Source organism: Mastigoproctus giganteus, chromosome 9, assembly GCF_048544385.1.
Source record: "Mastigoproctus giganteus isolate SK-2022 chromosome 9, ASM4854438v1, whole genome shotgun sequence".
Classification (NCBI taxonomy): Eukaryota; Metazoa; Arthropoda; class Arachnida; order Uropygi; family Thelyphonidae; genus Mastigoproctus; species Mastigoproctus giganteus.
Genome location: NC_143583.1, coordinates 226063031 through 226082000, shown reverse-complemented (window position 1 = coordinate 226082000; position 18970 = coordinate 226063031). Strand labels below are relative to the sequence as shown.

At 43.1% G+C, this 18970-nt stretch overlaps 1 protein-coding gene across 1 annotated transcript in view; it reads right to left on the bottom strand.

The window, feature by feature from the left end:
* Positions 1–18970, bottom strand: part of LOC150081144 (immunomodulatory peroxidase-like) — a 148875-nt gene that overhangs the window by 13837 nt on the left and 116068 nt on the right. Inside the window, exon 14 of the mRNA XM_090381387.1 lies at positions 7207–7409. Within this exon, the coding sequence (XP_090237513.1) occupies positions 7207–7409 (203 nt within the window). The remainder of the gene's footprint in view (positions 1–7206; positions 7410–18970) is intronic.

Below are 18970 nucleotides of genomic sequence, written 5' to 3'. Positions count from 1 at the left end.
TATTAAACACCCTACATCGAGTGTGGCGTAGGATAAAGTCATTCATGTCCAGGCAAAGGCGTCAGTGGTTCGAAAAGTCTTCCGAGGACGACAGTGAAGTAAGTGGTGCTGTCCCTGGCATGGCTACCACAAAAGAAGAGCAAGAACACCCAGCCTGGAAATGCTTCCTTCACAATTTCTTCCAGGTGAGCGACCAACTACAAAGAATATGAACACAACCGAACCAGAACTCGAAGAGGAACGCCAAGTACAAGAACCCGGAGAAAGATGAATTGGAAACAGGCGAGGTTGCGATATTCAGAATAGAAGAAGAGTGGAAGAAGGCCCTGGCAGAATCCGAAGGAATGGACTCCACAAAAGACCCATACCCTACTGAAGCAGAGACCGAACAGAATACTGTGCCAAATCAAAGCCCACCTCAATCGGCGAATAATAACGGATTACCCAAACAACAACGAAGTAACACCAGATACTGTCCGCACAGCCATATACGGTGTCGCTGTAGCAGCCGCTAGGATGAAAGGAAGAGAAACCAGAGACCAACATGACACAAAACGCAAAGACAAGGAATCATCAGCCTGGGAAAGAAGGCTACAGCACAAGACAAAAGGGATAAGAGTGAAGATAGGTCAACTGACTAAGTAGCAAGTGAAGGCCATCCTCAAGGAAAACAGCGTCCACAGCACACACAAGACCTTTAATCAGAGGATTGAAAAATGCCTTGACACCCTCAAGAAAAACCAACTGGCACTTACCAGGAGACTTCGTCGTTACAGGGAGAAGTGCTCACAGGAGAGCCTTCTACAGGAAAATCGGACAAGACGAAGCAACATATTTCCTCGACCAGAAGGCACTCGAAGAGTTCTGTGGTAACCTGTGAATGAGCGAAGTTAGTCATAATGACCGTGTCCTCCTGGATAGATAAAGCAAGGAAGAAAACCCAAGCCCATAAATGAGATGGCAGATTCGGGAGGAAGAATTACAACAGTTTATCAGGAAATCCCATAACCGGCGAACCCAGGAACAATTAACATCCACAGCTACTACTGGTACAAAAAAGTTAATCTGCAGATACACAGTGGATCAATTCACCGTGATAAGGTACCCAGACAAAGTCACAAAGTAATTTGATCCAATAAGTCACCTGTGTGAAGGCGAAGAACAAAGACACCACAAACCAGCGAAGTAAATAAATAAATAAATTTTCTGTTTATACTCCGGGACGACCAAACGGTCAGAGGAGTTCACAAATAGACAGAATACAAGAAACAGCACCGTATTCAGCAGTCACGGACTTGAATCCCGGTCACTCAAGGCACGTGTACTTATGCACCCGCGCGCCTGACCACTAGGCTACGGCCGAAGTATGGTTCTGTCCATAACTAAGCAACTATTCGCCCTTTCTTGACCTGTTCCCGAACAATGTACAAGATCCTGACCAACTGCATAACTAAGCAACATCAACCCACTTGAAGAGATAGAACATCGTGACCGAGCAGCAGAAGGGAAGTAAGCGGATGAGCAAACGATGCAAGGAGCAATTGATCAAATCGCAACCAGACCGATCCCTATTAGGAAAAGAATCTTCCACGGAGATGCCCTCAGGCCACTATGGTTCTGTCCATAATAATAATAAACCACAGTTTCTAAAAGATCGGATGTTTTCGTACATCAGCATAGCTATCTAAGGCAGGGGTACTAAAAAACCTAAACTGTTTATTTGGGTCACCCAGAATGTTATTTCAACTACCCATGTGTATTGTGTCTGTAAATTGGGTCGATTTGCCTGCTTTGGTGAACCCAGTTTTTCCGGGAGGGGGGACTCCTTGCTATCTACGCCTGAGACCGACTAACTCAGCCACGGAGTGAGAAAAGCCCATAAACCTCCCTCGCGTGATCGACGGGATTCGAACCCGGGCCTTTTCCACCCGGGGTATGGAGGACGGTAACGATACCGCTTTGCTACTGTGCACACAAGCCAGGAGTACGCAGTTTTTAGTGAGACCACTGAAGAAAGTTCTTGTTCCTTGATGAAAGCGGGGTCAACGAAAACCTTTGAAACAGTGGCAGGACGCCATAGTTCATTTGCAATTGGCGAAACCAATTTACTAAAAAAAAAAAAAAAAAAAAAAAAAAAAAAAAAAAAACAAGAATACTGGTGGCGCTGCTTCTGGTCCAATTTATATTTTACCGATTTTGCAAGTGGGTTATTTTTACAAAAAGGTACCGATAAAAATACGTAAAAACAGAAATATCAAAGGGCTGCAAACTGGATTTTAACTCGGCTGGATTAAACTTTTTTTTTTTTTTTTTAATTCTTCAGCCAGCTCATTTTAGTGTCAGTTCCTTCTTCAGCACACAAGTCGGCCATCGTGTTGACATTCCTTCCCTATCCCCCGATGCCTTTTATATCCTGACGGGATTGTCTCCTTCCTACTCTTCTTTTAAATTACCTAAATTTGCCTAGAAATAGTTGCGATGAGGGTGCAAAACGTGCGCCAGAAGACTCATGTCACGTTGCAGTGTGATTTTCAGAGCTTCTCGAGCATTTCACTACTCACAATCCTCTCGTAATCTGAGAGTTTTTTGCTTTTATTTTTTCTCAAAAAGTTGAACTGTGCGTATCACATTTTAACGCCAGTCCATGCGTCTTTCAGTTTGGTTCACGGATCCTTCAAATGCCAAGCTCAGCAGCAGCTTGCGGATTTCACGTCCAAAAGAAATTCCTGCGTCGGTGGGAATTTCCTTCTATATTCGGGGCTTCATTAACTGACTCATTAAACCCAGCTTCATATTCAAAGGGGCTTCGTTTCGATCTACTGTTGGCTTGTCTTTAACGTTCTTTGAACTTTGGTCACAGGCTGTCTCGGTGGTCACAATCTCCTTTCCCAATGTTCACTTCTTGCTCGACTACCTCGGGGTAGTGGGAAGCAAGAAGCACAGAAAGCAAAACATTATTCCCGGAAATGTGGTAAAAACCGCGTCACTGGCCGACTAGCAGACTAATAAGTTTATAATCTCCGCAATAGCCAACCATTAGAATCAATGTACTGAATTACCTTGTCTTGTGGTACCGTAGTTCAGCCCCAAGTAGTGGGGGGGGGGAGGTACTGGCCTTAAAGCTAAAGTAATATTTTTGGGGTGCACAATGCTCTGGTTGTTCTTCGCGTTATAATCTGCTCATTTAAAAACCAAAGTAGTGGTCACTGATGCGATCCTGTGGTTCCCTCGACACGATGGGACAAGCAAATGTCATCGCTTTCCTTTTACCACAGTTACAATCTTGATCATCAAATCAAATTCCAAAATATACGGCATATGCTTTTTTTTTTTTTTTTTTCAACAACATAATTACCGCAAAGCTAACAAGCTTCGCCCTTTCAAACGGGTTACTTCGTCACCCAGACTCCCCTCCCCCATACCCAGAAGTTTGTTTGTCTTGCGTTTGGCGCCAGACACGCCAGTATAGATAGGGGTCTGTTATTACTCGGGATGATCAGTTGCTGCACAACAGTAATAATCCACATCAGGCAGAGCATTGTACTGGTGCTGACATGTGTCCCAATCGTCTCACTGAGGGCCTGTGTGCGTTGCTATAACGGCGACAACCGTTCCAAACAGAGGATTCTTCGGACGACTGTCCTATCCGGTTCCGTCAGCTTCGCAGCTTTCCGAGTTATTTCGTGACGGCTTCCTTTTTCAGGTCACATTCCCAATCGTCGACCTAGGGATCTGCAGAGCCGTGAAATGTCAAGTAACAGACCGATTATTTAGGTGACACCGTATTATCGTTTCTCACTGGAAGTCTGTTAACTCCGTCAATTGCGGCATCCACGGTCGTACTACTGTCTCCTCCAAACCCTACGAGCAAAAGTGTAGTCGTGCCCTTCAACGTGCTGCTTGATTAGTTGGGACGCGACCAACTATCAACGGAGGACTGTCCACTTGTTAAATGGTTTCCTTTTTCAATTATTTAATTTTATTGCATTATTTCCTTCTTTTGCCTCTTTCGCCCCCGATTCACCTCTTCCTGCAGTGGCCCCTTATCAAATTCTTGTTTTTTGTGGCCCTTCCACAACGAACAGCGTGTGCCACAAAGGGGCGGATGAGACCGCAATGGCGAGGTAGGGAACCATTAATGAGCATCGTCTGAGGACGGTGCAGTCGCTCCTGTGTGAAGGAACAACCCACCCAATGACAGGAGCCAGCCCATCAACCAGAGGCAAACCAAGCTCGGAATCACCGATGTTCTGAAGTTTCGAATCAAGTCGGGTCCCATGGCTGCGATAAACCGAAAATTCGATCTGCAACAAATTATCAAACAGCCTCGTGGAGATTGAAACCATCGAATTACTCGGAGTAATCTGCGGACGCCGCCTGCTCATTAAAAGATACACGCGCATCCATTAAAAAAAAATGCAGGCGGCGTCCGCAGATTACTCCGGTTCTCTTTCCTTTCTTGGTGCTTCCGATGGGGTAGATTGAATTCGGCGGATATCTTTTTGGTAATTCGGCAGTTACTTTTTTCAAACGCAGTTGCTGCCGCTCCCACCGACCTGAACTCAGCACATTTCAGCCTCAAAGTCATGCAGAGGAGGGTTTCGTTTCATAAAAATGTGACCCCTTCTCGGAGGTGGCAAACCTTAGAAGGGTGCCCCAACACGTAATTTTAAATTAAAAGAAACGAGAAAAGCAGTTGGGGATCAGCATGCACGAGCGAGAGTTAGACCGCAGTCTACAGCCTTGCACTCGCTCTCAATTACTTTAAACTTTGCTTTTTCATGAAATTGGTAGTGAGCGCAAGGCTTGAGAGAAATTTTTCAACGAAATCACAACTCACCTCCTTTCCCAATTGCATTCCTGCTTTTTGCAATCGGAAACATTCCTCGCTTTCTTCCAGCCATTCATGATTAGGGAAGTTAGCATTAGTAGAGGCACACGATGCAAAGAAAGCAAGCTTATGCAGCATCAACCAAAAAAAAAAAAAAAAAAAAAAAAAACAAACTCCCATTTTAACCCTCCATTCGTTCCAAATGCCTGTCCATCTCAGCCTTAAATTTATTAAGGCTATCAACTTCCACAACAAAAGATGGAAGTCTGTTCGACCAATCAACCACCCGCTGGCCAAAGGCAAATTTCCGCACATCAATTTCACGTCTTTCTTCAATTTGAATCTATGCCCCCTCAGGTTCTTAACCTGAGCAAGACGAAGAATCCCATCAACATTCAGCTTGCTCAATCCATTCAACGCCTTAAACACCTCAATCAGATCACCTCGAAGGTGCCTACTCTGCAATTTGCAGAATTTAAGCCTTTGTTAATAAGAGCACCTCTTTGTTTCCCTCACCAATCTTGTTGCCCTTCTTTGTACTTGTTTTAGCAACTTTACATCCTTCCTAAAATAGACCTGTACACAGTACTCTAGGTATGGCCTGACCATTGCTGTGTACAATGGCATAATCACCTCCCTGTCCCTGCTAGCAAAAGTCCTATATATCATTAACAAGGCTCGATGATCTGCCCTGGCCACCTGTCCGCACTGCTCAGAGAACTTCATATTCGACTGCACAATTACCCCCAGGTCTTTTTCCTTTCCACTTCCCTGAGTGTAGTACCACAGAGTTGGTACGTTTCTCTTCGGTTATTGCTACCCATATGCACTACTTTGCATTTGTCAATATTAAACTTCAGTTGCCACTTCTCAGCCATTTAACAAACTTCTTTCGAGAGATCCAGTTGGAGTAGCATACTGTCTTTGCTGTCATTAACAACTCTGCCAACCTTTGTATTATCTGCAAACCTGGACATTAAACCTGATATAGCTTCATCAATATCATTGATAAATAAACAAAACAACAATGGGCCGAACACCGAACCCTGGGAAACTCAACTAATAACATTAGTCCACGAAGAGCAGTGTCCATTGATTACCACTGTCTGTTGTCTCCCACTCAACCATCCCTTTATCCATTGTAACAGCTTACCCTTAATGCCATACCTCTCCAATTTATGCAGCAGTCTTCTTTGTGCAACAGTATCAAAAGTGTTTCTGAAATCCAAGTATATGATATCAAAATTATGTTTTGCATCCAGTTCTTTTGTGACCACATCACAGTATCCAATCAAATTGGTCAGACAAGACCTCCCTTTAAGAAATCCATGCTGTCTTAACTACTACTGCAGTCTTGTCTAGATAATCCACTAATGCTTCTTTAACCAGTGATTCCCTTATTTTCCCCGGAACACAAGTTAAACTAACAGGTCTGTAGTTATTTTATTATTTTTTTCTTGGTAGTTATTGGCGCATTGGCTTCTGTGACCATGGTTTTTGCAGTACTTTGATCCAAGCCCGCGACCTTTGGGTTGCCAGGCAGGCACTTTACCCACCTGGCTAGCCCAGTCGGCTGTAGTTAGTTGTGTCACCTTTTGAACCATCTTTGTGAATTGGTGATACCTCCAGTCCGTTGGACTCTCCAGAGGTTAAGAAAGCTCTCATAATTATGGATAAGGGTTTGCTTACTTCCTTTGCCGTCTCCTTTAAAGTAACTGGATAGATCCCATCCACCCCGGGTACCTTTTTTATGTTTAACTTCAACAATTTCTCCTCCACTTTGCTCTCGGTTATTACAAAATCACTTAGCTCCCTGTTAGTTTGATAAACTTCTGGCATTCCCCTCATTCAATAACTCCTCATGTGTGAATATAGATGCAAAGTACTCATTCAGTTTGTTAGCTACCTGAGCACGATCATCAATAGTCAACCCATCTATGTTAAGTGGTCCAGTCTGATTAATTCCTTTCCTTCTAGATTTTACATAAGAACTCTTTGCCGTTTTTCTTTGCATCCTTTTCAAAAGATTTCTCGTAATCTGCCTTCGCCTGCCTACCCCCTTTGTGACTTGATTACAGACTAGCTTATATCTGCCATAGGCTTCTGTGTCACCTGATAATTTATATGCATTCCATACATTTTTGTTCTCTGGCAGGAGTCTCATTAATTCATCTGACATTAATTTAGGCCTAAACCTTGAACAGTATTTCTTAGTTGGAATGAAAAAGCCAAGTAACCTCGAAAATTAAGTCCTAAAATGAAGCCTCCAAATTAAGTAAAATTAAGTTGTCGTACAATCGATCAGTTAAGTGTTTACAGACTTCGGTTTTTTGAATTTACACCTCGTGTAGACGCAGCTGAGCGTGCCCACTGACCTGTACAGTCTGCTGAAGTTGCGAACGGCGGCCGGATCCATGAGCTTTTCCAGTTCCTCGAAGTTCTTAATGCGGGGGAGGTTGCAGTGTTCTCGCCACTCGTTGTATCCGGGCAGCCCGTGGTCACGTCCTCTCTGGATGTTCAAGGCGACCAGGTCCAGTCCGTACGTGTACCCGGGAGCTTGGAAGAGATGGTTGGTCAGCTGGAAGAAGCAAAAACCTTTTTGAAGACAGTTTCATCGACGTAATAGCAATGAAAAAATTAAAATATTTTAAAAAAGTTCAATATATTTCACTCAGTAATGCCACTGTTGTGCTCGGCTCCCACTAATGCAGCCCACGAGTTCTCCCACCCCCACCACAGTCCTCTGCCCCAAATACTTATAACAGAAAGTTTCTCAGCCTGGAATACTGGTTGCTCCGATAGTTGAATAGGATTGTCGGGAAGCCCTTCACAATTTCGAAATCCATACTGCATACAAACTTGAGCGTGGCTCCATGGATCCAGATGGTCACACTACGTAACATCTGCACGCTGGCACAACTTCTGACTGGGAATTTAGATGCCCCTCAAATTGAAAATTTTGTGATCAGCCCCCCTTCCCCCTGGAACCTGCCTTTACTACCCTCATTACTACCCACATGTCAGGGAAAGTACTAGAGAAAAGAATATCCTAGACCTCATCATCACACATGAATCAGATGACATAACAGGGCTGACAGTAGAGGAACCAGTAGCAGGAAGTGATCACGGAGTTCTACGGTGGATGATGACGAGAGAGAGAGAGAGAGAGAGAAATAGGGGTAGCAGAAGTAAAAGGCAAAGGAATGGGTTTTAATTTCAGAAAAGGAAATTACGATGCCTTAAGGTACTACATGGCCTCTATTAACTGGGTAGATATCGCGCAGAGAATGAATACAATTGAACTGTGGTACGCTTTTAAAACATTAATCACAGATGCCTTGAATGCGTATATACCATTAAAAAAATACTCCACGAGGAGGGTTCCAAGTTGGATGACTAGTGAAGTTGCCGCATTACTTGAGCAGAAAAAGGTGGCATGGAAAGGTTACAGAACAATAAAAAGTACTGAAGCCTATAACAGCTACAAGGTGGTGTGTAATACAGCCACAGAAAAGGTTCGACAGGCAAAGGCAGTTTATGAGAAATCACTAGCAAACTGAGAAAAGAGGGGGGATAAAGAATTCTTCACATATATAAATGCCAAGAAGAGCAGGACAAACCAGATCGGACCTATAAGTAAGGGAAAGGGGATAGTAATAAATACACCAGCCGCCGTTGCAGATGAACTCAACAGTTATTTTGCATCGATATTTACAAATGAAAAGAATTTTGTGGCAAAGGGAAATTGTTGGAGCGAAGTTGAAAAATATGTAATTAATGATATTGAAATTTCGCAAGATTATTTAATGAAAAAAACTTTCGAGCCTACAGACCAGTAAAGCTCCTGGAGTTGATGGAATATACCCTATAATCTTAAGGGAGGCGGCAAGCGAGTGCATTGAACCATTGAGGCTAATTATGCGAGCATCATTAGACTCTGGGGAGATTCCCTTGGATTGGAAAAGTGCAAATGTATCTCCCATACATAAGGGTGGCTCTAAAAGTGAAGTTGGAAATTATCGACCTGTCAGTCTGACTTCAGTAGTAGGGAAAATCATGGAGGCATTGATCAAGGGTGGAATTCAGGATCATTTGGATCGAATTGAAATTCTCAAGGATACTCAGCATGGTTTCGTAAAGGGAAAATCATGTTTAACAAATCTGGTTCGCTATTTCGAAAGGGTCACTCACGAGCTGGATTTAGGGAATAATTTCGACATTGTTTATTTAGATTTCAGCAAAGCTTTTGACTCAGTCCCACATGAGCGGTTGCTTTATAAGCTGGAACAGGTGGGAATCACTGGAAAAATCCTTAGATGGATAGAAGGATGGCTTCAGGGCAGGAGGCAGAGGGTTGTGATAAATGGCTATTCCTCAGATTGGGTTGATGTAAAAAGTGGGGTTCCCCAAGGATCAGTATTAGGACCACTGTTGTTTTTAATTTTCATAAACGACATTGATGAAGGGATAGAGGGCGTGATGTCTAAATTTGCAGATGATGTTAAAATTGGGAGAGTAGTTAATGATCACTGTCAAGCTGAGCTTCTTCAGAGAGACCTAGATAGACTTCAGGAATGGTCAGAAAAATGGCAGCTGTGCTTTAATCCAACAAAGTGTAAGGTATTACACCTGGGAAACAGTAATCCCAAAAAAACTTATTCACTTGGTGGAGTTCAACTAAACCCAGTACTGGAGGAAAGGGACTTGAGTGTTACGATACGGTCAGACATGAAATTCTCTGAGCATTGTAAACAGGTTGCAAGGAAGGCCCACGGTGTCCTATCGATGATCTATCGAACTTTTGCAAGTAGAGATAGGGACGTGATAATCCCATTATATAAGGCTTTTGTTAGACCACACTTGGAATACTGTGTTCAAGTATGGAGACCGCACCTAAAGAAAGACATCGAGCTTCTTGAAAGTGTGCAAAGAAGGGTAACTGGCCTGGTGAGATCGGCAAAAGGGCGTCCTTATGAAGAAAGACGTCGAATATGTGGGTTGCAGAGTTTGGACACCTTAGAGGAGATTTGATTGAGGTGTTTAAGGCTCTGAGAGGCATCAGTAAAATGAATGAGGACAAAATTTTCAAGATTATAAATGATGCTAGAACTAGGGGACATAAATTCAAGTTATGGGGGGAAATGTTTAGATTGGACTGCAGGAAGTTTTATTTTAGCCAGCGAGTTATAAATTACTGGAATAAGTTGCCTTCATGGGTGGTAGAGGCCGACAGTTTGGGGAAATTCAAAGGTCATCTGGATAGTACTTTCGGGTAAGGGAAGCACATAGGATGATAGGTTTAACTTCCTTTTTATTTATTTTTTATTTTATTTTATTTATTTATTTTTTTTATTTATTAATTATTATTATTTAGTTATTTATTTATTTATTTTTTGTTTTTATCATTGTTTTGTTCGGATTTTTTTTTTTTTGGCTGGTGCAGCATAAGCCATAGGCTTTCTTGCACCATGCGGCCGTTACTAATACTAATAATCTCCTTGGTGCATTATAGCCTTAGATGCTGATGCGCCATAAAAATCCTAATAACCAACCAACCTCATTGCCTCCGTAGTGCTCGCCATCACTCGGACGTTTCCTGCCAATACTCTGGAGCTCTTTAGAGACTTCAAAACAGACCCGGACAGGTACTGCCACGAGAAAACTTACTGGAAGCTCATTGCAGCGGATCTGTACATTAAACTATAAATGTAATGAAAAATGTAATTCTAGAAAGACTTGAAGCGCCCTTGAATAGTTCGATGGATGCCTGATGCAATACGCATAACAACTATAATACTAGGGGATTAACGTAAAATTAACCAATACAGGAAAAATTACATAAAACATGTATTAAAACATGAAGCATAATATAATTACATACAAAAATTGTATATTAACATGGGAAATGAAAGAACATGGTTTTTTTTTTTTTTTTCATGCGCAATGAAATAACGATGGCAGTCATTCAGCTGATGATGTTTCTTCTGTAGCATTTGTCCTCTATGAACTTTTTGTAGTCCACATCCATCTCCTGGACGTTGTGGAGCATCTCCATGGGCAGGAATCTGTCGCCTATCCTCAGCCTCAAAGCTACAGAGTGCAGAGAGGGGAAGGCTCTTAAGCCTTCCCCTCTCTTGGATTGTGAAACTGAGTTGCTCCTTGTGTTTTGGGGATTGGTAGGACATATTGGTTCCAGGATGATGGGGAAACTTTGCGTTGTGAGGATTCTATTAAAGATTCCTAGGAATGCATCAATGATGAAAACACTAACACTCTTAAGGATGAATTGTGGGACCCCCATCATATTCGGTTCAAGACGTTTCGGGATATCATTGATGGCCGCCTGGATAAGTTCTTTGTAATGATGATAGACACAGTCACAGGCTCACCACCAAACAATCATACTGTGCATCATTAAAAATCACTACAGCAGAATCAAACTACAAACTACTCAGCCTTGCATCATCTTGGCAGGGGCACTTGTCAAACACGCCTATACTTCAAAGCGCACCTCAACCAGGATGTGGTATCCTCAATGGATTGAAACCACGAATAACGAAAGGAAAACCTGACCCAGACCCGCCATCAAGTCGAAGTTTGGGGAGGAACATTCAGGTCATACTAAACAGAACCTTCTTAAAGGTCCAAACAGTCTCATAGAAGCTTGCCAGCGACATGATCACCTGCCACTAACGCCCGAGGGAGGACATATGAAGATTGAGGTGAGAACTACCTCCAGAACGAATCATAGACGATTGGTGAAGGCCATCAGAGCTGCAACAAGGACATGCATTGAAACTTCTTTAATGGGCACAATTTTCTATCAAAATGCTAAAGGCTGAGAAATAAACTTCAGACAATGGAAATTCTTCTCTTGTCAAGGTTGTATGACATCATTTGTATCACAGAGACATGGCTGTCCCCCAATGAAGAAAACCTCGCATTCTCTCAACCCGCTTACTTCTCGGGTATTTTTGCCCCCAGGGAACGGACGACTGGTGGTGGTGGTGATGTAGGCATTCTCTTCAACACACACAATTCTCACTGACTAGCTCTAAAAATAGAACTGTTTGAAGCTGCACTCATCGTCCAAGGCCACAGACGACGTGTGCACAGTCTACATCCCCTCTCCCACAGTAAAGAACACTTTACATGAGGTCTTCAACTGATTCATTAATCAATGCCACCCCAAAGCAACATTAAAGATCATAAAAGATCTTATTTATTACTTGTGTGGAGATTATTATTAGCTCAAGCCAACAGTCTGCAGATTGTTATCTTCTAATCTGGCTGCAGTAGGTCTGACCCTCCAGAATTTTTCCGCTACCAGAGGCACTAACCTGTTAGACCTAATCTATGCAACAGACACCCTCATCGTCAACAGCCAGCCTGAAACAGCCTTCATGTCAGACCGTCTACCAGTAGCTCTCATTCTTACAATCAGTTCCAGGACATCCTGGCAACATCAGGCACCAATTAAGACGGAGATTAGCCCTTACTCCTCAATCCACAGAAATGCTGCTTCGCAGCATCCATTTTTCCTTGAGAAGCCCTAAATCAATGTCACCCACAGCTCGAGCTGCTAGTTATTTTTAGTTAGTTATTTTTGGTTTTTTAGGAGCATTAGCAACTAAGGCCATATTGCTCCGGGATATGCGGTGGTCATTCCCTGACCTTTCCGCACCCTCCATATTTGGTGGTGACGGGCTCGAACCCCGGTCTAATCAAGAAGCGTGTGCTACGCACTGCTGCTCCTTCCCACCTGGCTACGGAGGCGCCTACTCGAGCTGCACTTTCTTACCTGCTGGCTGCAAGTAAGAAAGTGCACGCTGCTCTTTCTTACCTTTTTTTCACGTTGCTCGAACTGCAGCGTGAAAAACAGTTCCAATCTCTTTTCGGAGCAAAGCATGGTGGAACCAACAGCTCAGCCTTAAATTTCAGAATAAACAAAGGTTACCTGCAAAATGGAAAGCAACATCAGACCTACTAGAGAGGACTGCATATTCAAGAGCCCGTGCCCAGTTCAATGGAAGAAACTCTAAAGGCATGAAAGCCTACATCGACAAAACAATGTAGGGCAAGGCACGATGATTATATACAATTTAAGACAAGGCATGATGAACTCCCTCAACAACTTAATCCGATCGAATGGTTAGACTACATCAAGATTTACGCCAAGGCTTCATCACCAGACTTTAAGACCATTCACAACAGTCTATACCCAAGTCTTCATTCAAAAATGACTGTATCTATGTATGTATGATTTCTGTATTATGTAATTTTTTCTCTATTTTTATGTATTTTCTGATATTTTATTCTACCTTACACTCTACCTTACACTCTCGCACAAATGCTCACAGGCAGAGTAGATGCTCCAGTCCTGGATAATATTCTAGTCAAACCGCGTGCCACTGCTAGACGTTGCGGAGAACTAAATAATCCACTGCGTTCAGTCCTGAACAATCTTAGTAGCCTGCAAAGATTCTTCCCATCAAATGCAGCGAGAATATTTAACTCACTACAGATAGATGCCGAAAAACTGTGTGAGGATGCAGCATACCGGAAAGAGATCTTCCAGGATTCGTACAGACTTACCGAAATATGAATCGGCTGCAAAGTACCAAAGAATTGTGAGTAAAAGTGAAACTTTCTGCTTTAAGAACAATAATAATCTGTTGACTGTAAAAATATACCTTCTGTAACAGTTATGTTAATATGTAAGTTATAGATGGAATTATTAGTGAATTGTAAATATATCAGTTGTATAATATATGTACAGAATCATAAATGTGTAAATACTGTATGTATTAAACATAAAATGTGTATATAATATTTCGGGACGAGACTACGTGTTCAGTATATGTAACCCACTGCACGTAGTATCTCGTACCCTGATATGTACTTAGCACCCTCCTGGCACTTTGCCGTCCCGGGGTTTGTTTGTTTGTTTGTGTTTTATTGGCGCATCAGCAACTGAGGCTATAATGCGCCAAATACCGGTCATATATAAAAGGTAAAAGATTCAGTGACCTAAGTAGTTAGGCCACCATGTCCATATGTATAATAACAAAGATATAAAAAGTAAACCAATAAATACGTAACAATAACGTAAATTTTTATATACAATTAAAAACTTTTATTAATTTGAAATAGCTAAAAACAGCAGACACGTTGTCGTTGTCGGATAAAATCTGACTGAGTGTATACGGCTCAGTCAGATGATTAAAAATGCTAGAACGGATATTGCTAAAATCTGGACATTCGATTAAAAGGTGTCTAATTGATATAATTGTGCCACAAGACGCACACATAGGAGGGTCATCAGCCCTCAGCAGAAAAGAATGTGTCAAATGACTATGTCCTATGCGGGTCCGGGCAAGAACAACTTCCTCCTTACGATTCCTGCGCAGACAAGACTGCCACGGTTCAATAACAGGCTTTATACGATGTAATTTATTCGCAGTCTGTCTATTCCACGAATCCTGCCATTGGGAATGTACCTTTTGATGTACTGTTTGCCTGTAGTCTGTATAGGGGACTAACAGGCAACGGTTATTATTGGGAATTGCTGATTTGGCTGCGGCGTCAGCCAAATCATTTCCCCTAATCCCAATGTGGCTGGGAATCCAGCAGAAGCGGATGTCATATTCGCGTCCATGGAGAACGTGAATCTTCTGATGAATGCTAGACAGAACTGGATGAGGATTATACCTCACAGATATTAAAGCCTGTAACATGCTAAGAGAGTCGGAATATAAAATGAACCGTTGGTATTGGCATTTACTAATATGATCCAAGGCTAACTCTACAGCGTGCAGCTCTGCAGTAAATATGCTGCAATCAGAGGGAATCTGCTCTGATATAGTGCTGTCTGTGAAGACAGCAGCAGATCCCACATATGATTCCGACTTCGAACCGTCTGTGTAGACTGGCGCGAAGTCGGAATATTCAGTTCGGTGTGTTGAATGAAGCTGCAGGTAGACACATGATGGCGTGTCCAACTTTCCCCAGTTTCTAAGCGACAAGTCGCATGCCGGGACACGAGCATGCCAGGGTGGAAAGGGTTGCTTTGATGTTTGGGCAACCTTGTCTACCTTGATATTAAGTTCTTTGAGTAGCTCTTGGAAACGAATACCAAAAGGACGATTGGCAGTCTTACGGGTATTGTATAAATTTTCCCATCGTGGCTCAAAAACGAAGGGCCACGTAGGATGGTCTGGCAGGGATTTCAATTTTAAAGCATACTTTAAAGACAACTGCTTACGTCGAAGTGATAACGGTGGTTCGTTTGCTTCGACGTATAAGCTCTGGACAGGAGATGTGCGATATGCTCCAGTAGCAATACGTAGGGCCTGATGATGGACGGGGTCCAGCCATCGCAGGACACTGTCTCTGGCTGAGGAATATACATGGGACCCATAATCTAGTTTGGATCGCACAAGTGCACGGTAGAGCCGAAGAAGGATACATCTGTCTGCTCCCCAAGATGTAGAGGAGAGCGAGCGAAGCATATTAAGGCCTCTTGTGCACTTTGTGCGGAGCTGACGAATATGATCTAAAAACGTCAGTTTTTTATCGAATATGAGTCCCAAGAATTTTATGTTCGCTGCTACTGGAATGGCATTTTGTCCGAGCCTTAATTCAGGTTCAGGATGAAGATTACGCTTGCGACAAAAGTGTACGCAAACGGTCTTCTCCGGCGAGAACCTGAAGCCATTAGCAAGTACCCAGGAATTCAGACTATCAATGGCTTTCTGCAGTTGTCTTTCAATAACCCTCATGTTGCACGACTGGCAAAAAATGCTAAAGTCATCAACATAGAGGGCACTGTTTACAGTCGGAGGAAGTTGTTCTGTGATGGAATTTATTTTTATGGCAAAAAGCGTGACACTTAATACTGATCCTTGTGGTACTCCCTCCTCTTGGCTAAAGGAGCGAGAGAGTGAGGATCCCACACGAACTTGGAACGATCGATTGGCTAAAAAGTTTTGAATAAAAAAAGGCAGATGCCCTCTTAGGCCAAGGCTATGTAAGTCTTTTAAAATGCCAAATCTCCAAGTTGTGTCATACGCTTTTTCCATGTCAAAGAACACCGACACCAAGTGTTCCCGTTTTAGGAATGCATCCCGGATAGATGCTTCCATTCTAATAAGATGGTCCAAAGTGGACCGGTTCCGTCGGAAGCCGCACTGGATGTTGGAGAGAAGGTCATTTGATTCTAAATACCATAGTAAACGAGAATTGACCATTCTCTCCAGGATTTTGCACAAACAGCTAGTCAGAGCAATAGGACGATAATTGGTGGTGACTCTTGGATCCTTTCCTGGCTTAGGAAAGGCAAGAACGATTGCCTTTCGCCAGGAGTCCGAAAACTGTTCTTCAGTAAAGATTCTGTTATACAGAAGGAGCAGACAATCCATAGATTTTGGTGAAAGATGTTTAATCATTTCATAATGGATGCCATCTGGTCCAACGGCACTTGCTTTGGAAAGAGCGAGGGCTCTTTTGAATTCCACAATAGTGAAATCCCCGTTGTAGGGATAAATGCCCTTAGTTTTAAAGTTAAGTGCCTGTTTTTCTATTTTATATTTCAGGACCAGGAACTCTGGGGAATACGAAGATGTTGCAGAGATGTTAGAGAATGTTTCCCCAAGAGCATTGGCTATTGCAGTTGGATCTGCAATAGCGCATCCATTATAATCTAGGATTGCAGAAGGGTGGGAGGTATATTTTCCCTTCATTTTCCGGATTTTATCCCAGACTACCTTAGAGTTGGTAGACTGGTTAATAGATGATGTAAAACGGATCCAAGATTCCTTTTGACTCTGACGACGGATGTAGCGTGCTTTAGCTCGTGCACGTTTGAAGGCTATAAGGTTGTTCGTGGTAGGATATCGGCGAAATATCCCCCACGCTTTGTTTTGAGCCTTTTTTGCTGCTGTGCATTGTGAATTCCACCAAGGTTTGGGAAATGGTGGAAACCGGGCTGATGTTTTTGGGACAGCATTAGCAGCTGCTTGGACGATGATTTCTGTGATGAACTTTACTGCGTCATTGATCGGCTCTTGACTGACTGTGCTAAGATCGAAATTTGCCTGTTGTTGGAAGGCAGTCCAGTCAGCCTGATCAATCTTCCACCGTGGTAACCTAAAAGGAAGACATGGTCTCCCACTGTGTAACAAGGTTATCACAGGGAAGTGATCGCTTCCGTATGGATTCTCCTCCACTTCCCAGGTGAGTGAAGGGAGTAGAGAAGGGGAGCAGATAGATAGATCAATGGCAGAAAAAGTACGGGTAGGCATGTGGAAGAAGGTGTTATTTCCAGTATTTAGAAGGGAAAGGTCATTGTCATTGAGCATACGCTCTACGACTCGTCCCCTTCCGTTGATGTTAGCACTACCCCACAGGGTGTTATGTCCGTTAAAATCCCCGAGAAGTAAGAAAGGGGGAGGCAACTGCGTTACAAGATCATCAAGGTCTTCCTGGGAGATATCAGTCCCAGGTGGCAAATAAATAGAGCAGACCGTTATTAAAAATCCCACTGTAAGGCGAATTGCAACAGCCTCTATGCTGGTTGCAATTAGCAAGGGCTGAACTGGGGTCTGATTACCCACAAGGATAGCCACTCCTCCATGAGCAGGACCATCCGCAATTCTATCCTTACGAAAGATTGTGATGTTATGCAGGGTGGGATCATCATTTGCCTTTAGATATGTCTCCTGCAAGCAAAAGCAAACTGGCTCGTGCTTTTGCAGGAGGGCCTTGATGTCATCAGTATTTCGCCGGAATCCACGACAATTCCATTGTAGGAATTTAGCCATTATTTTGGCTTGGTGGGTCCATCAGGCGGCTTCCGAGGTGCTGAGGGCTTACTTTTATCAGTCTTGGCTTTGTCTTTTTTGGGGAAGAATGGACGATGTCCCGTGTCCATTTCTTCCTCCGCAAAGAGTTCCAAGACTGATTCATCCTGTACCTCCTTGTTCTCTACATCCATTGTTTCTGGTATTACGGGTGACTCTTCAGAACGTTTTTGCTCTTTTTTACCACTTGGTTTTGGTAGTGGTGGAGCACTAGGAGGTACGGATATAGGAGTGGCAACTGATTGTGTTTTTTTGGTGGGCTTTTGTGAATTTAATAAATAGCGTGCAATCGGAGTGAATGACTCTTTCGGTGGTATAGTCATCTCAGTTTGAGTACCGATAGTGCACTTGGCAGAAACCTTCTGAGCATAGGAAGGTTTCCCGCTATTTATTGGTTCGATACGTTTTCTGGCCTCTGGGTAGGAGATATTCAGCTCTGTTTTCAGTTTTTGGATTTCTTTTTCATCCTTCCACCGCTGGCATGCTCGAGAATAGGCAGGGTGCTCTCCTTGGCAATTAATACAGATCGGTTTTGAAGCTGAACATTCCTTGCTCTCGTGGTCTTTAACACCACATCGAGCACAGGCAGGGTTACCACGACAAGATGTTTGTGAGTGGCCGTATTTTTGGCATCTAAAACACCTCAGTGGGTTTGGGATGTAAATCCTCACTGGGCAGTTTAGATAGCCTGCCTTGATGGAACTTGGAGGCCTTGGGGTATTGAACGTGAGGATAAGAACTCGGGTAGGGACGAGATTCCCATCCTTTCGTATCGATATTCTTTTCACAGCTGTCACTCCTTGGTCTTTCAATTCAGAGCAGATCTCTTCTTCAGAAACATGAAGAAGGTCCCACTCTGATATAACACCACGTGAAGAATTCAGAGTTTTGTGGGGGGTTACGGTGATAGGTATTCCCCCTATGGATGTAGAGTTCAAGAATTTTTCAGCTTGTTTTGTGCTGGAAGCTTCAACTAAAAGATCGCCAGAACGCAGTCGTTTAACGGATTTTGGTGAACCTGCCAACCCTTCTAATCCTTTCTGGATAAAGAAGGGTGACATCTTTCCAATTGACTGTTCTCCGATGGAATGGAGAATGAGGAAGAGCGGTGTCACTGATGGTGTTGGTGTATCCTCAGTTCTGGCTCTTTTTGCAGAGGTGTTTTCTTTTTCATCTTCTCGATTAGGTAGGGGCCTTGTTGGGGCCCCAGAAGAAAGGGGATTTAAATTACTCATATGAGTAAAGAGAAAGTGTCTGATGCCTAAGTACCTCACCCACC